Source organism: Manis javanica, chromosome 1 (genome assembly GCF_040802235.1).
Source record: "Manis javanica isolate MJ-LG chromosome 1, MJ_LKY, whole genome shotgun sequence".
In the NCBI taxonomy this organism is placed as follows: domain Eukaryota; kingdom Metazoa; phylum Chordata; class Mammalia; order Pholidota; family Manidae; genus Manis; species Manis javanica.
In genome coordinates this window covers 27,403,179-27,428,490 of record NC_133156.1, presented here as the reverse complement: position 1 = coordinate 27,428,490, position 25,312 = coordinate 27,403,179, and the positions used below count along the sequence as shown (strand labels likewise).

Sequence of the window (25,312 nt, the reverse complement as noted above, 5' to 3'; positions counted from 1 at the left end):
TCATTTGTTTGTCGATCTCATATTTATTGGGTACTTACTGAACCAGGCTCTGAAAGGTGCTGGGGGTAAAGCAGTGAACAAAAGACGAGGCTTCTGCTGTCCTTGTCCTTGCATTTGAGCAGGCAAAGATGGCCAAGAAAAAACAAATTAACAAGTTAATTTTAGATTATCAGAAGTGTATGAAGAAAATAAAGCAAGATATGAGAATGCCTGATGAATGAGGGTGGTAATTTAGCAGGGTGGGTCCAGAGAGGCTTTTCCAAAGAGGAGGCATTTAAGTTGAGATCATGGACATTGAGACACTGGGTGTTGAAAAGGAAGATCTGAGGGGAAGAGCATTCTAAGAGAATAGCAAGAACAAAGGTCTTAAACTGTGACCAGCAATTGGGACACAGGTCATTACGTGCCCCAAGCTACTCAGTGGTCTATGGGGCTCCTTGGTACTTGAGCTGCCCTCTCTGTTTGGCCTAAATTCTCCATTCTTCTCTGACAATCTCACCAGTTCCCTCTGAGGGTAGAGCCTTAGGAAAGGGTCCTAACAACTGAGCAAGGCCAGAAAACCCCTGAGTCTACTACCCTGGGAACCATCAGCCTCATTCACATTCTGCAAGAGGCTTGAAGAGATGTCCCCAGCATCAGTGACTCAGAGCTGGTTCTAGCTGCCTCCTCTCTGGTCTCCACGTGTGGTGGAAAGGAAATAGCAGCACTGTTGCTCAGAGCTCTGGCAGTGCTAGACTAAGGCCACACCTTCAGGAAGCCACCTGCTTCTATCTGCTTTTGCTCCCACTTTGGGATAATTAGGCTTGTCAGCCAGCAGGAAGTCATTTATTTTATCGCTTTCTTCCTCAGTGAACTCCTTGGTGGTAAAACCAGCTGGATAACCTTTGGCAATCTCTCAAAAGTTAACTGTTAGCTGCAGTTCAGATGTGGAGTGTGTGCGTTTCCTTTGGAAAGTCAGAGCTGGGACATACTATCAAAGACTATTTGTTTATGAAACTAGTACTGTGGTTTCCTAGGTCAGACTCAGAGCAGTCATGGTGCCTAAACTAATGTCAGGACTTTGAACTCTTTTTAAATTTAGGAGCTGTGCTGTGTTCACTGTCTCAGTTTTAACATTTATGAAGCCCTCACTGTGAGCCAGGCAGGGCCCTAAGGAAGCCCTTTATGTGCATTAGCTCATTCAACTTCCATGGCATCTCCAAACTATTACTAAGTAGCATTCCCATTTTACAAATGAAAGTGAATATGAAAGAAGTTAAGCCTCTTTCCAAAGCCACAGGGCGGCACCTGCTCCCAACACACCATGGACCTCATCAACTCTCGGCTTGGTTGACCACATGTATTCTACTCATTCTGCCTTTCCTTGTGTTTCATCCTTTTGAACATGTACTTATCCTCAAAGCCCATATCAATGGCCTCCTTCTTTGTAAAGCTTCCTATTTATTTAGACAAGAGCAAAGGAATGAGTATTAACACGTTTTGAGCATCTAATGCATTCCAGGACTTCACAAATATTGTCCCACTTTACCTTCACAAAAGGATGGTGCAATATAGTGCTTTTAGTGTCCCTATTTTAAAGAGAACACTGAAGTTCAAAGATTTTAAGTAGTTTGTCCAAAGTCACACCTCTAACAAGAGTGGAAAGCAGGATTCAAATCAAGATCCTCTTAAATTCAGAGCCCATGCTCCATGTATTTCCTTCTCCAATAGCATGTGGTTTGCACCTTCAGCATAGCACTTCTCTGCCTTGTATTGCCATTTATGATGATGATTAATGCCTTTTTCTTTCAGAAGAGCATGAGCTTCTTATGGGTAAACACTGTTATTTCTTTATCCCTTATCTCTACTCCTACTCGTTGATCCCTACTGTCAATCACAGTGCCATAAATGCTCCCTGAACTAGACTGAATAGCTACTTTACCACTCTCATACTTGGACTGGAAGAACAGGTCAGGTTAATCAGTCCTGCTGCTGATTGATTTAAAAAAATTGTTAACCTGGATTAAGCATCTCTCACTTTTCTTGGTCAAGTGAAGACATGGTCCAAGGCAGGGATGCTAACAAACTCAGGCTGAGAGGCAGAGGGAGGAGGATATTTGCTTAGGTCACTGAGTCCCTGCAGCTAGAAATTATTAATCATAGAATAAATATTTATAGAGTGCTCACTATGTGCCAGAACACTGCCAAGTACTATAAGTGATTATCTCATGGAATTCTCCCAACCCTATGAGGCAGAAACTATTATTTTCCCATTTTCGCTTTTGTTTCCAGCCACGTAATTTAAGTATTAGGAAGCTGAAGTACCATATTCAACATAGGTCAGCTAGAAAGTGGCAGAGCCACATTTAAGTTCAAGCCAAGTGGCCTCCACACCTGGGATTTTAACACTGTTCTGCTGTGTGAGTTTAAGGAAAGAATTCCCAGCTATTTCCATGTGTCCCCCCTACTCAGAAGAGCTCCCCTGACCCTACCAGAGTGCAGGAGCATGGAGATTTGTGGGCTTGAGTGATGTTTGTTTGGTACCTACTCCACTAAGCAGACGGGGAAGGCACACTGAGTGGCAGTGAGCCGTGCTGGGTAAAACCGAAGTGAGTACAGAGTGGGACAGGCTGTTACCCATTGCTCTCCCAGCCCTTCATCCTGTGTGCTTGTGGGCTTCTCCCAATTTGGCAGAATTTCCCACTGCAAGTCGGATTCCAGTGTCTCCTCTTCTCTGCTGTTCTTATCCATGGTGAGGAATAAGTAAGCTACAGTCTTCACTACCTTCTTCACTAGATTTACTTGCATTTGGACTTTAATTCAAAGGGATGAAATGCAAAGGATGGAACTGTATTCATTGGGGATTCTGACAGAACATTGCTTTGCTTTGTGTGCGTATGTGTTTGGTTCTGGAAAACCATCTCACCTGCCTCACCTATTAGGAAGTTGCATAGAGCTCTGGGCCTTAAGGTCCCCCGTACACTTTTACATAGTAAAAACATATAATCAAGAAGCCTGACTAGCTCTTATTCTTTGCATCAGCTTATTTTCTCCCATCAGTTTCTCCAGGCTGACTCCCCACTTTCTCCTAGCTCCCACCTTCCATCTTCGACAGGCAGCGATGGAACTGAAAAGAGCACTGCCAGTCAGGTGGCCTGAATTCTCCCCTCCATCCTTCCAGAAACTGTGTGACCTTGGGCAAGTCATTTCCTTCCATCTATAAAATGGAAGGTAGGTTATGTAGGTGAAACTAGATAGTGTCTAAATTCTGCATAGATTTCTAGAATACCATTACTCTGTAGAAGTTTCATCTCCACAGAACAAGCCCAGTAGGATATAGTATTGCTATGTTAGTTTTCTGCTCCGTAAAAAATTACCACAGATTTGGTGCCTTAAAATGTATATTCATGATCTTTCAGTTTTCATGGGTCAGGAGGCCAAGCAAAACTTACAGCCCTGGGTCCTTACAAAGCTACAGTCAAGATGTCAGCAAGGCTACTTTGTCATCTGTAGGATCAGTTAGGGAAGAATATGGCTGCAGGCTCAGTCGAGTTGTTGGGAGATTTGTTTCTTGAGGCTTTAAGCCAGCAGAGGCGTGTCTGGCTTCAGGGTAGATCCAGCCCTCTTCTAGGGAACTTCCACCGGGTTAAGTCAGGCCCACCCAGGACGATCTTCTTGATTACTTTAAAGTCAGTGGATCTGGAATCTTAATCACATCTGCAAATTCCCTTCACCTTTGTTATGTGGCTTAACCTAATCACAGGGGAAACACCAGAAACAGAGACTGTGGGGTCGTTTTAGAATTCTGCTCACCAAAATTGCTTTACAGTAATATCCTATTTTCAGTTGTAAACAGAATGCTAGAGCCAGCTCCTTATTCCCTGAGTCAGGTTCAAATGATTTAGTGTATGAAATCAGTTTCAAAAGTTACCTGTTCACACACTAAAATTATTCTGCTTTGAGCTTGTTTTTTGAATAAATGCATCATGCCTCCCTTTATTCTAATGTAATTATTCTCAAAGTTATTTTCTTCCAACACCATTAAATGAACATATAGTTATTCACAGAGGAAATTATTTAAATGCTAACTTTTTACATCTAATTAGTTTTAGTAGTTTCCATGTGAAATCATATCTTGTAGAACAATTCATTTTAAATATCTTCTATGTCCTTAGCTGATTTTAAAATGTTTTTTTATTTCATCAGCATTTGAAAAAAATATGTTGAACTCCCTGCTACTGTAATTGTGAGATTAGGTACTTAAAACTTAGGTACTTTACTGTTCACCATGTAAGAATTTATTCACTATGTAAGAATTCGTTCACCATGTAAGAACTTGTTCGTTATGCTTCAGAAGATTGGAGACTGACGAGAATTAGGCTTGAGATGGATTAATGATTGTACATTGAGCATTGACCCCCCCATACTGAATTTTATTGTTGTTAACAACCATTTGATCAATAAATATGAGAGATGCCCTCTCAAAAAAAAATAAAAAAAATATAAATAAATAAAAAAAACTTAGGTACTTTAAAACTTAAAAAGCATTTCATCTTTTGCTATCTCTAGTTATACTTTCTGCCTGAAAGCAGACTTTATCTGACAGTAAGATAGCTCTACTAGCTCACATAATTCATGATCAGCTGCTATTTCTTTTGTATCCTTTTACTTTCTACCTTTATGAATCCCCATGTGTCTCTTGCAAAAAATATATATTCATATTTTGTTTTTATTTTTACATATACACTGACAGTTGTTTTTTTAGTTTGGGTTTAAATCTACATCTTTCTGTATATTTTCTATTTGTCCCACCTGTTCTATGTTTTCCCCCTCCTTTCCTTGTTTTCTCTGGAAGTTACGTAGTCTTTTACTCCTTTCAAATGGTTACCTTAATGACTGCAATATGCTTCCTTGATTTAACAGAATCTACTAGTGGTTTGGTTCCTTTACTTTTTCCCAGATAATGCAAGAAAACCAGAATACTTCTATTTCTTCTGTTGTTTATTTACTATTGTTATTGAATATTTTAATTCTGTATTTTTGTCTGAAAATGTCTCACTTCATCTTAATTCTTGGCAGTTATTTTTGTTTAGCACTTTAAATGGCTCACTGTATTTTCCAAATCTGTCATTTCTGTTGAAAAGTTAGCTGTTGTTTAATTGGTTTTCATTGAAGTCAATCTTTTTTATCTTATCTTTGGTTTTCAGCATATTATCCTGCTAAGGTTTCATAGGGTTTCTTTAGTTTGTGAGTTGATGTATTTTATCAGCTCTGGAAAATTGTTTTATTGCTTATTCTAACATATTTATGCCCCATTCTCTCTTCTCTCTTTCTAGGACTCCAATTACATATATGTTGTACCTTGTCACTCTTTCCTCTATGCCCCTTAACCAGTTTTCTGTATTTTCCATCCTTTTATTTCTCCTTGCTTCATTCTAAGTGTATTTTCTTTCTGAACTATCCTCTAGTTCATTTAACTCTTTTTTTCAGTGATGTTTCATCTGCTGTTGAATTTTTAATTTCTATTATTGTATTTTTCAGTTCTAGAATTTCTATTTGGTTCTTTAAAAAGTTCTTGTGTTCTTTCTTATAGCTTCCAGTTCTCTGCCAGAATTCTCAATCTTGGATTTTTTTTTTTCTCCTTCGACAGAGTAAGCAAAGTTATTCATAGTGTGTGTCTGTCTCACAATTCCAGTAGTTGGAGCCCTGGCAGATCTTTTTCTACTGTCTGTTGTTTCTCATGGTTCTGTTTTTGTCATATTATCTTTTCTATTCCTGCTTATTTTTGGTTTTGTATTGGACATTATATTTGAATTTAAAAAATTTGAAGCCTATTGTGATGCTATCTCCTCTAGAGAGGTTTGCTTCTCCCAGGTACCTGGAGGTACTAGAAGACTGGAACAACCTTAATTCAGTTTCAGAGGCTATGATGATTCAAAGCTGGGTAGCATTCTCTGGGATTGGTACACTTCTAGTTCACTCTTAACACTGAGAACATTCTTTGAAGTCCAACCTCAAAATAACAGGGTTTTATTCTCCCTGTTTTGGCAGTCTTGGACTCCTGAGTCTGTCAGAAACATTGCTTAGTTTCCATTTTCCTCCACTAGAGGAAATGCTGCAAATGCCAGGCTTACTTCCCTGGATTTTTGTCTTCTTCTTCCAGATCTTAGCCTTCATAATTATAGTTTTTTGTTATTTTATTACTTCTTAGTGCCTTCAAATGGTTTTTTTGGTCTAGTTTTTCTACTTGTCCTCACTAATATGATTGATCAAAATTGTATAGCTTGCCATTAACAGAAGTGAAAGTCCTGACCTTTGTAGACTGCCTATCTCTTCTTAACTCTCTGAACTGAGATTGGCCTTGGCTGAAAGCCATAAGAATCTGACCTGGACTTAGAAGTGGGCTGTGGATCTGGCCTAGTCTGTGCTCTCACTCCTGGGTCTGTGTGGGTGCTTTGGAGGTAGCTGTATGTAGGGGTGAATATGGGGTCAGGAGACCTGAGTTTGAATCCCATTTATTTAGCTTTAAGAGCACTAACCAGTTAACCTCTCTCAGCTTTAGTTTCCACATTTGTAAAATAATATACCCCACAGAGGATTATTGTGAAGGTTAAATAACTTAATGTATGGGACAAGGCCTAGCACAGTACTTAGCACTTGGTGTTGACTAAACAAATGCTGGCTTGTATGACTCTGTGTTTGAGAACATAAGGGGAGGGATACTTAACTCTTCTGTGCTTTTTGGAAATAAAAAAGTTATGTGTTCTGAGTAAATAATAGTAATTCTTAAAGAGTATCTTGTATACAGCAAGTACTTAACAAATGAGTGAATGAATGAATGAATAAATATCTTGGACAGAGTTGCTTGTCCTGATAGTACTCAACCCAAACCACTGGTCTCTCCCAAAGAGGTAAAAGTTGCTTGCTGGAGAGTGAATTTCATAAATGAAAAGTGGTTAAGAGCACAGATTAGTCGTTTTAAATTCAGTTAATTCTAAAACTGCTCCTTGTAGGAAATTTTAATTTATGAAATTATGTTGTTGTTAGAAAATTAGAAAATTTACCATATGCTGTGATTGGCTGAAACAGTGATTCTTTTTTCACAAATGGACTTTCAGTTGCTTAAGAAAAATGGCCCCAGAAGTAAAAGCTGATGTTTCCCAAGAAGGCAGCGGGGTACCCCTCTTTCCTTCCTAGATCAGACCCAGTGGGGTACTTGATAGATGGGATGAATTTTCTGCCTTTGAAGAAGGTACAATGTTTTCCTCTTTTGGAGGAACTACTATTTTTTACCCTTACACTTAGTCTGGTTAATGGATAAAAAAATAGTCATTTTGGGATTATTAACTGTTCATTGAATTGTCTAAGTTGCATAAACTCATGATCCAAAGAGGAGCCGTGGTGTACCCAGCTGACAGGGTTGGTGGTACAGGGCCCAGTGGCATCAGTGGCTGGTTCCTTTGCTTGTCAATTCACTGTGCTGTGAATGTAGTTTCTTAGACAAACTTATATTGCACATATGGCAAAGTTTATTATTCCTTAATGAGGCAATTAGCAGATAAAGTATGCCAGTTTAAAATGACAAGAGTTGAGGCCTCACTGCTGTTTTATGTCCCCTGGTCATAAAAACATCATGTTTTTATCAATGACAAGGTTAAACTTGTGACATGAATGGTTTGGGCCATATTCTGACATGACCCATTAATCAGAAGTAACAAGTAAAAATATCTGCAAAGCATAACATAAGCAGAATGATCTATGCTTGTTAGTTAGATGTACCAAGAAACAGGGTTTTATTTTATTTTATTTTATTTTATTTTATTTTATTTTATTTTATTTTATTTTATTTTATTTTTATTTTGGTATCATTAATCTACAATTACATGAAAAACATTATAAGAAACAGGGTTTTATGCATTCACAAGGAGCCAGTGCACTCAGATGTCAAACAGAGGTCAAACAGAAGTCAGCTAGCAGAAGCTTAGAGTCCTGTTTTTTCTCAAGCAGATTTTTCCAGCATGCCATTAAAGATGCTGAACATATGGTTTGTGTAGTTCTTATTTTGGGGCAAAATGTTTCTTTCACAGTGTGGAGAGGTGGAAGTGACTGGAACCCCCATTACATGGGAAAGAACATGTCTGCAAATTTGTTGGGAAGGAATTTGGTTTGGAGATGCAGAGAAGTCAGAGTGAAAACAAAGTCAAGAAGGCAAAGTAAATTTTATTTCACTCTGCACAGAGTAACAGAGCGGGCCTGCCTAAGATTAGACAGGAAGGCTACTAAAGAGCATGGTTGTACAGTTGCAGTTCTGTCTGGGTCACCCAGACAATGGGAACTTGCAAACGCAAACCAGAGCTCTTAGCAGCCCCTCCCTACTTATCTGGAGTAGAACAGAGACAGAGGGAGAATACGTGCTTATGTCTGGAGAATAGAATGAAATAACAAATGACAAAGAAGCTTACCACTGGAAGAGCTCAGAGACAAAACGTGGTAAGTTGAGCAGTAAGAAGTCTTTAATTAAGGCAAAATGAACACACTCAAAGAACGGAGTGTAGGCAACCTCAGAGAGGAGGCAGCATAAGGCATGATGTATACAGGTGATTCATCATTCCTTTGAAGTTTTGTCCTAAGAATAGGGTTATTTAGGTGACTGTGTTGGTCCAGATCTCAGCAATCCTTATCCACATAGGTTCATTTATACTTCAAAGGTCTATCTCCTGTCCTGGTTACAAAGTTATTTAATTTATTGCAGGGCTGGAAGAAGTGGAAGAACAGCATACAGATTAAAAAGAATAAACTCATCCTTCACAGGCTAAGGAGATTTCGCTATGGCATGACCCTTGCCCCATCTCCCTGCCGTGCCTCATGGGGCAGGGCAGAGAAGTCCTGGACTGACATCTTTGGCCCTGGAGGCCTCATCTAATTGGTACAAGGAAGACATGGGCTGCACTCTGATGTTTTTCTTTGGGGAACTGTTTTTCATCTGGGGAATATCCGGACATTCCCAGTCACTCCTGGCCTTTGAAAGTTCAACTAATTAACTAATTAACTCTGTGAGTCCTTTCTGTTTCTCTGGTTTTATCTGGTTAACTCTTTGAGTCCCTTTTAGGGGGCTTTACCGGCTTTATTCTCTGTCCACCCCACTCATGTGTGTTTTTATGCCTAACAGATTAAGAAGTCTGAAATAGGAAGCTAGGCCTCCCTGTGCCCCCTGATGCCTGGCCACGTTGTGTACGGTCAGTCTGCAGCAGTAGCTCTGGAATGGCCCCTGGCAAAGTCACAACCTGTGGTTTTCAAACTGTGTTTTGAGGAGTCCAAGGGGTCAAGGGGAAGATGAACAACTGTGCTGTACCAAGCAAGCAGGCTGTGCTAAGCAGGGACACCAAAAAAGTATAACTGGGAAAAGTTATTTTCTCAGATTTTGTAGTTAGAAGAAAAAATAGACTTTAATTTCATCATAACATGTACATGCTTTGTGTTATGGTTTAGTATTACTTTTCACTTGAATTGAAGGGAATGGATACCCTAGTCTCTAGAGCTTAGGACCCCTAATGATGTTTAACAGCCCCACTGAATGGGTAGGACCCTAAATCCCCCCCCTTTGGCCCCTCCTTAGCAATCTAGACAGCTCTGCTTTTGTTTTTGTGATTGGGGTTTTAAAAAATTTCCTGTGTGAGAGAGAATATAGGTACAGTCTAGAATACAGGTTAAGAAAAAGTGCTGTTTATTCATCTACTGTTCTGTATTAGTTAGAGGCAGTGACTTGATCAAATTTTTGTCTTTAAATGATTATTCTGGAAGGAGGTCAAGTTGAAGGTGGGGGAAGACCTCAGCCCTCTATTTTGCATCTGTGAAATACGGCTGGTTCTAGCTTTGAAGTTCATGATTTTTGCTTGTGGATGGGCCCTGAAGCCTGAGTTCCTGTAAATGACAGGTTTTCCTTATGAAAAGCAGCCACGGGTATTATGTATTCTTGGAATTTGTAGTCACAGAAACTGTTTGATGTTAATGGGTTTATACTGGAAAGGGCTTTTGTGGAGTTCTTTGGCTCAAGGCAAACTAGCTGTTGATGTAATCAGGAGACCACAAAGAATGATTTTTCCCACCCATGTCCCTCTTTAACAGTGTGCATCTCCTGTGACTCATGCTTCTGTGCCTTAGACCTTGGAGAGACTGGCCATGTTTCCAAGGCTCAGGCAGGGCCAGCCTCTCCATCCTCTGCCTGATAATCCCGTGGCCCCAGAGAGCTTTGACAGAGGCTTCTCCTTCTCCTGGAACTTGCCCAGATCTGACTTTGCTGCAGAGCTTCTAGGTCATAGAGCTGAAAAGAGTCACAGAGGCCTTAGAGGGCATTGAGTCCAGGGGCTCCCAAACCTGACTGCACATTCAAATCTCCTGGGAAGTGGGGGGCAAAAGGCCCCTTCCCATTGAGTCTACCTCATAAGGCTGTAATGGGACCAAGAAATCAGCATTTTTTGTACTGTCTAAGGTGGTTCTTCTTAGCACAGTATATGGCATTTGGTGACCACTGATCTAGTCTCATACTTCAATTTTATTTAACTTGAAAATTACATATGTATGTATTTATTCTTTTTAATACAAAGAATTATAAAGAAAGAAAAACCAAAAAAGTCCATTTTCCCCTCAATGCACTTGACTTAAAAAAATCAAAAGTAAGACATGCTCATGTTTGGAAAATTCAAACAGTACAAAACATGAAGACTGAGAAGCAAAAACATCCCCCACTCTGAGTCCAGCTCCCAAAGGCAGTCACCATTAACACTTCCTTTGGATTCTGCTCATAAATGACTTTATATTTATATATCCTCACCTATCGATCTGATTCTACAAAATTTGGACTGAAAGAGTCATCCTATACATGTTATCCTGAACTTTACTTTTTTTCTACTTAAAAAGTTTTGGATCTCACCACAGACGATTGATCATTCTTTTTAATGACTGTTAAATAAGTTAATATTTGTAACACACTTGGAACAATTCTTTGGCATATGCAGTAAGCACTATATTTATTAAATGAATGAATGAAAATTGCTGCATGGTATTCCATTGTATGAATATACTCAATTTCACCATTAATGGACACTTTTTTTGTGTCAGTTGCTACAACAGACAATGCAGAAATGAACATCCTTGTATGTGTATCTTGGGGACTCTACCTTGGGTATGGTAATCAGTACCTTACTTAGAGGAGCAACAGTGGGCTTGAAGCCAAAGGCATTAGACAGGAAAATTAACTGATTAGGTAAAAGCAGGAAATAGGACTGCAACTGGGAATTTTTCCTGGTAGCTAGAGTCATAGAACTACAGATTTGAGATCTAGAAGGAACCATGAGAGATTGTTTGTTCCAACCGTATGCCTGCTGGGCAAGAAAGGTATTCCTAAGTTGTGCCCTGAGCCTACAGTGTACTCATTGGAAAAGTGGTGTATGGGGGCTGGAGGGTCTTTAAAATTTTCATCAGGGGTATTGATATTTGACATCTCTCAGACACTGTGCAAGCTACTAGCTCAAGATAGTGGACAGTTTAACATTAATCTCACTACATTCCTTTTGGTGATGGTCTATTTTGTGGAGCTGAGTTTCTGGCAGGTGCCATGATACAGAAGTATTGAGCACAAGTGAATTGGGATAGGAGGTGAGGAGGGCCTTGTCCAGTCTGACTCCAGAGTTTGGAAAGTTGTGCAGTGCCTGACATTACACACACACCCATTAGTAAGTAACTGGTTAAGAACGAAATTAAAAATAAGCATTAGGTCATAAATGCTTATTGTTTGAATCTAACTATGTAATACATGGTACTGCAGGTATTTCTTTTGCCCTAGAGTGCTGTGAAAAAATTACTAAGACACCTACTAAGGGCAATGTAATTGAAAAATTTAGGAACAGCTGACTTCCATCTTTATCCCTCAGAACTCCTAACTACAGGCGAGAGAAACCAAACTGACACTGGCTTAAACGAAGCCATGGAATCATTAGCTTATGTATGTGGGATGGCCCAGGGTTGCAGACTGGGCTGGGTTCAAGTGCTCAGAAGAGGTCATCAAGGCTCCATTTCTCTTTCCATCTCTAGGACAGGCTCTCTACATGGAGTGAGAGAGCTTCACACTCATTCTTTCCAGACTCACATCCTGTAAGTGTTGCAATCCCAGCAGGAAGAATCATCTTTCCCAATAGCCTGTGCACAAAAGCCCTGGGAGGACTTTGGGTGACTTACCCTGGGTCACTGGCCTCTTCCTAAGTTGAGGCTATGGGGATTTGGAGTGGCCAAGCCTAGGCCACATATTCATCCCTGTGCTCAGGCGAGTGTCCTCACTAACCCACACAGAGTAGGTTGATTCTCCATAGAAAAGAGGAGGTTCTGTTACCAAGAGAATGGGAGAAGGGATACAGGGCCAAAAACAGTGAATTTCCCATTTTACAGGTGAAGGAACAGATTGGTGGTATCTTAATAGTTAAACATGGAGGCCCTGGAGTCTCAGCGATCTGGCTTCCCTTCCTTGGGCAAATTAACCACATCTTCAACTTTTTTTTTTTTTTTTTACCTTGCTTAATGAAACATCTTTTTTTTTTTTAATTGAAGGGTAGTCGACACACAGTATTACATTAGTTTCAGGTGTACAACACAGTATTACATTAGTTTCAGGTGTACAACACAGTGATTTAACAGTTATATACATGATAATTCTAGGTTCCAGCTATCACCATACCAAGTTGTTACAATATTTTGACTATATTCCTTATGCTATACATTACATCCTGGTTACTTATTTATTTTACAATTGGACACATCTTCAACTTTTAAGAATTTAGAGTCCTCATCTATAAAATGGGAATAACTGAAGGTAAAGGCCAAGAAATAAAAAAGATGACAATAATAGTCCCTTCCTCATAGGGTTGGTGGCTGAGGGAGGGCTAAGTGAGTTAACACACTCAGAGTGCCTAGCACAGGGCCTGACTCACAGGAAGCCCTCTGTAAGCGAGGCCGTTATTATGACTGATCTAGCAGCCATAGTGAGCACACAGCTGGTGACGGACCCAAGCTTCTGACTCCTGGAGCAGGTTTCCGTTCAACTAGGGAGGCAGGGAACGGGTACAAACGGTGATTTCCTCTTTCCTGTCTCTTGCAGAGTGAAGCAGCATGGATGCTGTCAGCCAGGTCCCCATGGAAGTTGTGCTCCCCAAGCACATCCTGGATATCTGGGTCATTGTCCTCATCATCCTGGCCACCATTGTCATCATGACCTCCCTGTTGCTGTGCCCGGCCACTGTGGTCATCATCTATCGCATGCGGACTCACCGTGTCCTCAGCGGGGCTGTCTGAGAATCTCCCAAGAGGGGCAGGTGAGGGACAGTGTTCCCCAGCCTCCTCCCTGTTCTCAGAAAAGTGGTGGGAAGGACTCTGGAGCCAGGACTCTGGAGCTTGGTATGAGAGAGGAGACCTGGGTTCTGTTCTGATTCTATCACCGGCCAGCCGCATGAGTTCAGTCAAGGAACCTCATTCTATGAGTTATGGGTTCCTTATCTCCCAAATGGGGCTAGTGGTCCCTGCCCTTGCTACCTCATAGGTTGTGAGAATTGTGGCTTAGTGACGTTACAGCTGTTTGTGAGCATTAATGCTGCCACAGATAAACAGGTGTTACTGCTAAAAGCTAAGCAGCTTTGGAGAACCAAAGAATCGTGGTGATGGCCTCCATGGCAGGAGGAGACACTGGGGCAACCTTTGCCAGCGCCCCTCAGATCACCCTGAGCAAAGGCCCCCTGTCCTTATCCCAAGGGGCCAGCAGCACATAAACTCAGTTATTTTCTTTGAGGGGCCACTCTCTCAAGTTTTCTAATTTGGGAGGGGACTGAACACGGCAGGGGGTGAGGGATGGATAGAACTTCCCACGACCTTCTTTGTGCCAGAATTTCTGCCCCTGTGCAATCTGGAAGAGGGCTCTGCCATTTCTTGGAAATGTCAAGGGAGCTGGGGTGATAGGCTTTGTTCTGCACTGGAATCTCAGTGCTTTGATCCTCAAGCAGTGTTGGAAAATGCAGGGTGGCTGAGTTTCCTGGCCGGCTTTCAGGACCTCCAGCCTCCATCCGTGTGCCCCCACTAGAGAAGCTCTGTTCTCTGCCCTGCCCCTGCTGTGATCCACTCCAGGGTGTCCCGTGTACTCCTTCCAGCCCCTCCCACTGGCAGCGCAGCCAATCCAAGGTACAGACTTACATTTTCAGAGATATTCCCAGGACTTTTGAACTGACTCAAAACAATGATGGTTATTTTACAAGCTATGATTTATATTTATATAGCCAGATTTCTGGACCACCCAAGCTCTTTGGCCACAGGAGCACCTTGGGATTTATTAAATTATAAAAGAAGTTAGCACAGATATCAGGATATTGTGTGAAAATGATGCTTTTACTTTGATCTGATTTCACTGACGTATGCAAGCAATTTCCAATAAAGTGCTAGAATGAGCATGTCCAGGGTCTTTCTTCAAAGAGTGCTTATTAAACTCAGTAACTCAGGTAGAAGAGTTCTACTGAATTTATGGGCCCTAGAAACAGTTTGAATGTAGGAACAGAAAGGGAAAGAGAAGAATCAGACTGACTTCCGTCCAGGGTTCTAGCAAGCAGGTGCCTTGTACAATCAGACAAACACAGAATGCAGAAGGAAGGAGATTTAGATGTAAGGTGATGGATTTAGTACTGGCCATGTTGGGTTTAAGGTGCTCACAGTCTTCAGGTTGACACTTACAGAATGCAGTTGGAAATCTGGGTCTGCTCCTTGGGAAAGATGTTATGGCTAGAGTTCTGATTTAGGGGATCTCTGCATATAGCAGCTCTGTCTCACAGGTGGATGGGATCCTCAGGCAGAGTATACAGAGGAATGAGGGGCTGAGTGCAGAACATGGCCAACACTGCACTGGAGTGGAAGCAGGCAGGGGTCAAGGTGGAGCAAGGAGATTGAAGAGGCCTTATGGGAAGAGGTGCCATATGATGGCTGCGAGCATACTTTGTGATTAAATAACGAGTGGAAGGTCAGGTCAGGAAATGGAGACAGTGGGAACAGACAACTCTTTCCAGGCATAAGGCGGTAATACAGAGGTGAGAGACAAGTGGATTGGGGAAAATGATCAAGAGGAAGATGATATATGTGATAAGATTCTGATGTTTGCTCAGCATTTACTGCAACGTTTTTCTGTTATCTAACATGTCTTCCTGGGTGGCAGGGGCTAGACAGTGAAAAACTACATTGAATGTGAAAAACGATTTCCTAACTACCCTGTAGCTGGAGATTCAGACATGATTTAGGTTTTGCTAACCAGATGCATGCATTTGAGGTTTCAGTTTGGGACCTAGTTGAGTGGGGAGAAATACATCAGGGTCTGAGGCACTCATGGTGCCGGTGTGATCCAGAGGCTGCAGTGTGCTCCGGAGCCAAGCCAGCAGCTTTCTGGTACCCAGCCTGTAGCTGAGGTGGGGCAGGCCCATGGCCCACAGCCCCGACCGGCTTTCTTATCCCCTAGCTTCCCAGTCATGGCACAAGTTGGAGCCCTGCAAGAGGGCCAGTTCTGCAGTGTTGGCTGGAAAGGATGCTATTAATCCCTGCCTTCTATTCTTCTCCAATCCTTTCAATAATTTTTAAGCACATAAGTCTCTATTTTAAAGCCCTTTCTATTTAATTTTGCTAGAGTGCACCTTGGTTGACCTAGATGGAAGAAAAGTTTGTTAATCCCCGTCAATTACTGGCCTAGCAATTCCACTTCTAAGTCTACCATGCGATTCATTGGTGGAGAAGGAGCTCTGTTAATGTGAGCAGATGGTCTTGGAGAAATAAAGATGCCCACGAACTGGCAATCTCAAGGATTCGGAGAGGTCTGGCGGTGGTAATGAAACGAGCACTTCCCTCGGCAGCTTCTGAAGCACTTCTAGTAAGGACAGTGAGGTAGTCATGTGAGCGCCATCCAGGGTGGGAAGATACTGTGCAGCGGATTTTGAAAAGGGAGTGAAAATATGAATTCCAAATATATTCGCCACTTTGAAAAATAAAGGCTATGGTAGCAAACTGCAGTATTTTTAAAATTAAATTTATTGAACTTAGTGCTTAGATTATATTATTTAGATGTGGAATGACTTACATTTTAAAAAGTTAAGAGCATATGTGCGTGCTTATAGGTAAGAATTAATGAACATATTTTCCAGATACTCTGAATACATGATAGTTCATGTTTCCACATATCTTTTAACACTATCTTTTCTGAAGTTAGCAGAAATCAGACTTGGGAAGAAAAGGATACATAGTAAATCAGAGAGAACACTATTTCTTGTGATAACTAAAAGCTCTAGTAACCTTTCTTCCAAACTCTCCCCTCCCCAACCCTAACTCCAGAAACAACTGACTAATTTGAGAATTACTACAGAAAAAAGAAACAATTGCAATATTTATATAGCCATAGAGAAGTGCTCTGGTAAATACTGTACAAACAATGGGATAGAACATGGCAACTGAGTGCAGTCTATTATAATGTTAAGCAACAAAGAGCAAAATACAAAATTGCATGTACTCAGTGGCATCTCTAGGATTTTTCTAACAGGCCAAACAGTAATAATCTGGTAGTAAAATGCAACAGGAACTGTAATAATTTTTCATAGCCTTTTATGTAAGACTGGAAAAAGGTCAAGGGCTCAAATGAAAGAATTGAGGGGGCTGCAAGTAGAGATAATATTTAGAATATATGTGCATCTGATGACATGATATTGTACATAAAAAACCCTAAAGAATCCACTCCAAAACTACTACAACTAATATCTGAATTCAGCAAAGTTGCAGGATACAAAATTAATATACATAAATCTGTTGCTTTCCTATACATTAATGACGAACTAGCAGAAAGAGAAATCAGGAAAACAACTCTATTCACAATTACATCAAAAAGAATAAAATACCTAGGAATAAACCTAACCAAGGAGGTGAAAGACCTATACCCTGAAAACTACAAGACACTCTTGAGAGAAATCAGAGAAGACATCATTAAATGGAAACACATCCCATGCTCATAGGTAGGAAGAAGTAATATTGTCAAAATGGCCATCCTGCCTAAAGCAATCTACAGATTCAATGCAATCCCTATCAAAATACCAACAGCATTCTTCAATGAACTAGAACAAATGCTCTAAAATTCAGTTGGAACCACAAAAGACCCCAAATAGCCAAAACAATCCTGAGAAATAAGAATAAAGCTGGGGGAATTATGCTCCTCAACTTCAGGCTCTACTACAAAGCCACAGTAATCAAGACAATTTGGTACTGGCACAAGAACAGTCCCATAGACCAATAGAATAGACTAGAGAGCCCAGATATAAACCCACATGTATATGGCCAATTAATATATGATAAAGGAGCCATGGACATAAAATGGAGAAAGGACAGCCTCTTCAACAACTGGTGTTGGCACCACTGGACAACTATATATAAGAGAATGAAACTGGATTACTGTCTAACTCCATACACAAAAGTAAACTCAAAATGGATCAAAGACCTGAATGGAAGTCATGAAACCATAAAACTCTTGGAAGAAAACATAGGCAAAAATCTCTTGAATATAAACATGAGCAACTTTTTCGTGAAAATATCTGCTTGGGCAAGGGAAACAAAAGCAAAAATGAACAAGTGGGAGTACATCAAACTAAAAAGCTTCTGTACAGCAAAGGATACCATCAACAGAACAAAAAGCCATCTTTACAGTATGGGAGAATATATTCATAAATAACATGCTGATAAGGGGTTAACATCCAAAATATATAAAGAGCTCGCATGCCTCAATACCCAAAAAGCAAATAACCCAATTAAAAAATGGGCAGAGGATATGAACACTTCTCCAAAGAAGAAATTCAGATGGCCAACAAGTGCATGGAAAAATGCTCCACATCACTAATTATCAGGGAAATGCAAATTAAAACCACAATGAGGTATCACCTCACACCAGTGAGGATGGCCACCATCCAAAAGACAAACAACAACAAATGCTGGCAAGGATGCGGAAAAAGGGGAACCCTCCTGCACTGCTGGTGGGAATGTAAATTAGTTCAACCATTGTGGAAAGCAGTAGGGAGGTTCCTCAAAAAACTAAAAATAGAAATACCATTTGACCCGGGAATCCCACTCTTAGGAATTTGCCCAAAGAAAACAAGATCACATATTCAAAAAGACATATTCACTGCTATGTTTATTGCAGCACTATTTACAATAGCCAAGATGGAAGCAATCCAAGTGTCCATCAGTAGATGAATGGATAAAAAAGATGTGGTACATATATACAATGGAATATTATTCAGCCATAAGAAGAAAACAAATCCTACCATTTGCAGCAACATGGATGGAGCTGGAGGGCATTGCACACAGTGAAATAAGTCAGGCGGAGAAAGACAAGTACCAAATGATTTCACTCATCTGTGGAGTATAACAACAAAGCAAAAACTGAAGGAACAAAACAATAGCAGACTCACAGAACCCAAGAATGGGCTAGTGGTTACCAAAGGGAAAGGGACTGGGGAGGATGGGTGGGAAGGGAGGGAGGGATAAGTGGATTAAGGGGCATTATGATTAGCACATAAGATAGTGGCAGCACAGGGAAGGCAGTATGGCACAGAGAAGACAAGTAGTGACTCTATAACATCTTACTATGCTGATGGACAGTGACTGTTATAGGGTATGTGGGGGGGACTTGATATAGGGGGCAATGTAGTAACCACAATGTTGTTCATGTGAAACCTGAGCATAAGATTGTATATCAATGACACCTTAATAAAGAAAAAAAAAAAAAGAATATATGTGTATCCAAACAAGGCCGGGCAGGAGCATGGAGAAGACCGACAGAACTTTACTGGGGGCACTGACATTATGGTGACCATTTATTTACATTTGATTCTTCATTAGTTACAATTGCCTATAATAAAATCATGAATATATGTACTGTTGCTTTGCCACTAATAAAATGACTCCTGTGATATTCTGCTCCCCTTCTCATTATAGGGATAATTTCTGCTATTATACTTCAAATGTAACTAAGTTCATCAGATTTCTTTCTTCAACCAAACCTGTGTCATTGGAAACCAGCCTCCTAACATGCCAAGGGCATGCCTATGTACATATCTACCCGGTCCAAGGAAATGCAGCTTGGGAGAATGTGCGTGTGGAAGGGGGGATGTGTGTGCACATCCACTTCTGTGTGTATATGTTAAAGTGTAATGTGATCCACCTGAAATGCTCTTCCAGCATTTCATGTAGTTATTCACTTAACCTTCCATTTTCATTTTGTTACAAGGAGCCTGGCACTTCTTAATACATTTGGAAATATTGTTACTCTGCCAAACACAGCAAATCTTATCTCCTTTTAGTTTCTAGTGACAGTATTTAGTATTAGTCATCATGAATAAAAATTATTTTCTAATTTGCAGATGGAAGTATTTTCTACTTTCCATCCATAAACTGAATGTTTTCCCTCAAAGACTGATTCTCAAATTTTAGAGTGCCCCAGGATCATCTGGAGAAATTTTACCCATGCAAAACCCCGGTCCCTAGCCACAGAGATTCTGATATAATTGGCATCTTAGTCTTTGAGCTGCTGTAACACAACACCATAGTCTGGGTGGCTTATAAGCAACACAGATTTATTTCTCACAGTTTGAGAGGCTGGAAGTCTAAAATCAAGGCACTGGAAGAAGATTAGGTGTCTGGTGAGGGCCTGCTTTCTGGCTCACAGGTGGCTGTCTTTTCACTGTAAGTCATATTGCTGAAGGGGCAAGGAAGTCTGGGGTCTCTTTTATAAAAGCACTGATTCCATATGTGGAATCATGAGCTAATCTCTGCCCTCCTGAGCTAACCACCTCCCAAAGTCCCCACTTCCTAATACCATCACCTGAGGGTTAGGATTCAGTATATGAATTTTGGGTGGACACATTCAGTCCATAGCAGTGGGCATAAGATAGAGCCAAAAATTGTGCATTTTTAATTCAGTGTCCTGCCTTGGAGAAACATTGTACTGAAGTATCCAGGAACTTGGTTTTCTCTGTCACAGCTGTCTAGAACTTAAACTTTTCCTAATTGTCTGTTGGAGGGAATCTTGGAAAATTTTGTGACACAGGATCAGTCTTAGGCAATTCAAACCCACAGGAAGCAGTAGACTAGGAATTGCTGGATGTGGGCCGTAGACTCTGTGTTGGCTACTTAGCTTTTCTGAGTCTGATTCCTTGTCTGTAAAGGGGAGGGTATTAAAATTAAATGAGAAATACACTCCATGGTTTTAGGATGAATGAGGTAAACACTTCAAGGCAGATCCCAAAGTAATCCTGTCACATTCCTAGCGGCCCACGATTTTGTTTTTACAGTTCTGGTTTCAGAAACTGTGGAGGTAACATAAAGCACATCCAGTCAGCCTCTCCGAGGCGAAGCGAGGAGTCTTCTCTCTACGAGCCGGGCTGCCAGTGTTGCCTGTTCCGTATTTCCTGTGTCACTCTAGTCCACCTGCATTGCATTCCCCAGGAGCATTTGCTTACAGGAGAAGATGTTTTGTGTTCTACGAATTGAACAGCAACTGGCCAAAGATTTGTGGACTCTCTGAACATCAGGACAGTAGATTGCTTTTTTTCTTTTTCCATACTTATTTTGAATTTATGGGAAATGAGAAGCTAAATGAAATACAACTTTTCACTTTGTTGCAAGGAGCCTGTCACTTTCAAAAGGGACTAACATTCTTTTTTGGTGTAATGGGTTAAGTGGTGGCCCCCCAAAAGATATGGCCACTTCCTGATTCCTGGAACCTGTGAATGTGAACTTATTTGGAAAAAAAGGTCTTTGTTGATGTCGTTTAGTCAGGGGTTTTGAAATGCAGAGATCATTCTGGACTATATGGGTAGGCTCTAAATCCAATGACACGTGTCCTTATAAAAGACACACAGAGAAGAGGAGGGGCAGTGTGAGCATGGAGCAGAGACAGGAGCAATGTGGCCGCAAGCCTCGGGGCGTCTGGGGCCTCTAAAGGTGGAAGAGCTATGCAGTGCGTTGTCTCCAAAGCCTTTGGAGGGAACAGAGCCCTGCTGAAACCTTGATTTCGACCTCTGATATCCAAAACTATGAGAGAATAAATTTCCTTTGATTTAAGCCACTGAAACTGTGGTAATTTGTTAGAGCAGCCCTCGGAAACTGATACACTTGGTAAGCTGATGTGGGATGACCAAGTTTTTCCACAACTGCATGAGTGGACTAAGAATTCTAAAAAATAAACATTATTGGATGAGGGGAGATAACATGAAACACTTTAGAAAGGAAAAGGAAAAGGTGGGAAAAAAGAGAAGATTAAGGTTGGTAGCTAGAATGTGAACTAAGGCAGGAGACGGAAGCTTTGCTGGGTGTCTGAGAAGAGCACAAACTGAGGAGGAGGACAGATAATGTGCATCCATTTTTTTACAGTGTCAGTTACTTTGTCTTCTCATGTTCGGTTCATATTCTTGTGTGTATGTGTATAATTAAGTATTTTATACCAGAAACAGCCCCTCAGAGAAAGTCATTGGATGAGATGCAATCTTTTGATTATATACCCATTATTCACATTATTTCTGTTCATTTGAAGGGGAGCAGAATATGTGACCCCAAAATATGCCACTTTGGCATGTGAATTACTTTAAGCAGAAGGCAATCAAGACTCAGCTGATGAAAGAAAAAGTTTTCTCTCTCTTAACTATCTCCAAGAATTTAGAGAGGGGGCCTGGCCCAGGAAGGGCTGCTTCCAGAGATAACTGTGACCTGAATGACCCAGGTGTATGGCTGGGCTAACATCCAGCCATCAAGCAGCTGCGCCTCTGATTGTCCTGTGAATTACCCTCCTCCCTTTGCAAGTCCCACCTTGACCCAGTCCTTGGCTCAGGATTCATATAGGCCTCAGTTGCCTGTCATTGATCTCATATTTTTATGGGGCTCCTATACCATGAAATTAAACTTGTTTTTCTTCTGTTAATGTGGTTTGTGTTAATTTAATTATTAGACCAGCCAAAGAATCTAGAAGAGGAAGGGAAAAACTTCACTCCCCTACAGATGGAACTTGAGTGGCTAAATAAAAACGATTAGCTTAAGTGTGGAGACATACAGAATTCAGCCAGGATATTGAGAAGAAAAGAAGATAATGGAAAAGAATGAAAAGTCACCTAGAAAAGAGCCCTAGAAAAGTTCTAGGAGTTGGGGGTTTTCGTTGAGTGCTTAATACAAGGTCACCTGTACAGAATAACGGAGGACTGCATCCTTTTAATTTTAGCCAAGATTTTTTTTTAGTCAAGATTTTTAAATTCTGAAAATGGAATGCATTCATTTGCAGTTCTAGAGAATGAAGTTTTGAGAAAATATCCTAAGCGTTGTGAAAAAAACACTTCTATTTATTTATTTGTTGGCAAAGGCTATAAATTCCTAGCAATCCAAAGGAATCTTTAAACTTTGGGAGAGGGTATGAGGTAGCTCTGCCCTTTGAGATGATCTATTCTGCTCTAGGCTGGTTGTGGCAAAAACAGATTTTAATGGTCAGAGAGACCTCAGGCATCCAGAGCTACATGTAGAATAGAGGCTCAGGACACCTAAGAAAAGAGCCAAGAATTATGTGAAGAGTTCTTACCACAATAATAATAATAATAATAGTCAAAAAATAAAAGTGTTTGATCATTGCGTAGTCCTGACTGACTAAATCATTGGCCATTGGCGGAATCAGCCTCCAGCCCCTGCCCTTGGGTGGGGTCCAAAAGTCTCTCATTAACATGACAAGACACCTGTTTCACCTCTAAGACTGCGGTGTTTTCAGGAACTGGGGATGAAGACTGAATATACCTGGGAAATATATATTTGGTTATATGAATGACCAAATATGTATTTCTTATAACTCATTATATCACAAGTTATATATCAACTGTACAACTATATAATACTAAAAAAAAAAGGACAAGAGCGAGTGAAAGAGAGAGAGAGGATGGAAGAGTTAACAAAATAGCAAACAATATACACTCCCCCAGGTCTGCATGCAATTGTTAAAATTTTAAACTTGAATAAATGTTTTTATTTAAAAATTCTTCAAGATCTCTATACTCTTCACAACTAGTTGGAAGGCTCAGTTTAAGTTATTGGTTCTAGATTTGACCAGTGATAACTCTTGCAAGTGTCCTTTTGACCTGTCTCCACAATTCTCTGTGTATCTCTTTACCTCCTGATCCAAGGAACTCTCCTGGGTTCACCTTACCTTTTCTCTGCCCTGGACTTGGCATCGGCCATTTCTCCAAGGAGCCTTGATTCCTTTCAGTGGAGTTTGGTCTTTAGAAGGGATCGGGAAGCTAGGTGTGCTCACTGTTTACTGGAGTTTTGCTGCTTCCTCTCCTCGATGGACAGAGCTAGTTAATGTATATCTCTATTAAACACACAGATTTATACCTGTGTTTCTATATCTACATGAAAAAAAATTGTAGATATACACTAATACATCCAGTTCCAATCTAACACGATAGGGTTTATTCAAATTTTCTCCTTTTCCATATTTGAAACTCCCTTCTCCAAAAGTGAGAAAGCTTAATGTATCTGTTTGATCAGCTCTTTGGCTGTCACCAATTTCTCATCGCTGCTACATCCCAAACTCCCCATGTGCGATGTCCACCTCACTGGTTTGGGCTCCGGTAGCCCTAACTAGCCCATCATCCCCACCTTGCTTGGTCTGTAACCATCCTGCTCCGGACCACCTCAGAGTCCTCTGGCTGCATTGTAGTCATCTGCCTTGCTAAGATCCTCCTAGTGGCCTTTGATCTAATCAAGGAAAGGATACAAGAAGAATTACCATTTTATTTCAAGCTAATATTTGCTAAATGCTATTTACCAAACTATATTATCTCATTTTAGTGGCATTATGACCCTGAGAAGTAGATATGACTTCTACAAATTGGAGCTGTCAAGATCAAAGAAGTTGTGTCATTTGTCAGTATCCATAGCAGTAAGTAGCAGATACAGGACTGAATCTATTGGCCTGACTATAACCACTACTCCTAACCTGGAGGCTGTGCATATGGATATGTATTTCATATCTTTTCAATGCATTGAAAAAGGTGGTTCAATTTTAAAGTCAATAGTTTTTAGTATATAAATATTTGGGGTATATGAATTCTCAAATAATTAGGCACTTTAAAAAGATTGTACATAAAGAAAATGTTCTTTCTTTAATGATGGCATTAAGGATTTGTAAAGGTATTTTATAATTTATACCATTTCATTTCATAATCTTATATCTATTCTGTTTTAAGGCCTACTTTCGTGGTTAAACTTTTATGTACTGAATCATTTTCAATATGCCTTTTCATAATTTAGGGAAAAAATATGAGGGAAGAGTTCTTAGGTTGTTTGTCTTTTGCTAATAATGGTGAGCCACTGTATGAACTAGTTTCTGAAAGAAAAACAAGAAGAATTACTTAGAAGAGGCTAGATTTTTAACCTTAGTTACAGATCCATTATGATTTCCTTGTCAACTTTACAGAAACTTGACAAGTTTCCTGCCTAATCAAATTATTCTAAATTGTAATGGAAAAGCCTACTCTTTCTCCCTTGCTTGTTTTCACATATTCCCACAGCCTTGCATGGAGACCTCTGAAATTCCTAACTATTGGCTAGCTTTGGTACTGCCTACTGTATGCCAGGCACTGTTAGGGAATTTACTGACATTATATCATTTAAACCTCTTAGTAACCTGTTAGGTGAATATTATTTTACAGATGAGAAAATTAGAATGTAACAGTAAGCATATATTTAGCACCTCTTGTATGTGAGGGGTTAGCTATTTGTTCTGTGCAAATTGTCACATTTAAATCTCACAACTATTTTCATATGCTATGGGTCTATTTGTCGGTCCCCTCCCTGTTTCTGACCTGCAGATAAGGGAGGGGACGCTATGAGTTATCGAAGATCTGAAGGAACCAGCTAGGGGACTCAAGGCGTAACAGCTCTAGAGTGGCGCCGAGAGGGCACCTCTCATACTTATTGACTGAATGGTTGTTAACAACAATAAAATTCTGTATAGGGGACTCAGTGCACAATCATTAATCAAGTCCAACTCTCAACAGTCTCCAATCTTCTGAAGCATAACAAACAAGTTCTTACATAGGGAACAATGCAAGGGCACTTGTATCACAGAAACTGTTTCTGTTTTGACCACGAATCATGAACTATAAACAATCAAGTCAGATATGATTATTCATATGATTTTTATACTTTATATATGAATTCCCACACTATTATTATTCCAACTTCGTAATTGAAA

At 40.4% G+C, this 25,312-nt stretch overlaps 2 protein-coding genes across 13 annotated transcripts in view; one reads left to right on the top strand and one right to left on the bottom strand.

Moving 5' to 3' along the window:
* ZNF300 (zinc finger protein 300) overlaps positions 1-25,312 on the bottom strand; it is a 141,682-nt gene that overhangs the window by 9,058 nt on the left and 107,312 nt on the right. The window contains exon 3 of one of the 5 annotated variants that reach the window (XM_073230484.1): positions 39-107. The exons of 2 other annotated variants lie outside the window; for them this stretch is intronic. The gene's annotated coding sequence lies outside the window, so the exon portion shown is untranslated. Of the gene's footprint in view, positions 1-38; positions 108-15,844; positions 15,966-23,674; positions 23,812-25,312 lie in introns of those variants that run through there. 2 more of the 5 variants (XM_073230510.1, XM_073230496.1) reach the window with 2 other exon arrangements.
* The window catches only part of SMIM3 (small integral membrane protein 3), a 102,856-nt gene that overhangs the window by 5,253 nt on the left and 72,291 nt on the right, over positions 1-25,312 (top strand). For 2 of the 8 annotated variants that reach the window (XM_036994019.2, XM_073230572.1), the window contains exon 2: positions 13,127-13,340. In XM_036994019.2, the coding sequence (XP_036849914.1) occupies positions 13,138-13,320 (183 nt within the window). In that variant the 5' untranslated portion in view covers positions 13,127-13,137 and the 3' untranslated portion in view covers positions 13,321-13,340. Of the gene's footprint in view, positions 1-8,731; positions 9,033-12,069; positions 12,130-13,126; positions 14,461-15,676; positions 15,811-20,372; positions 20,518-25,312 lie in introns of those variants that run through there. The other 6 variants (XM_017677478.3, XM_017677483.3, XM_017677477.3 and 3 more) reach the window with 5 other exon arrangements.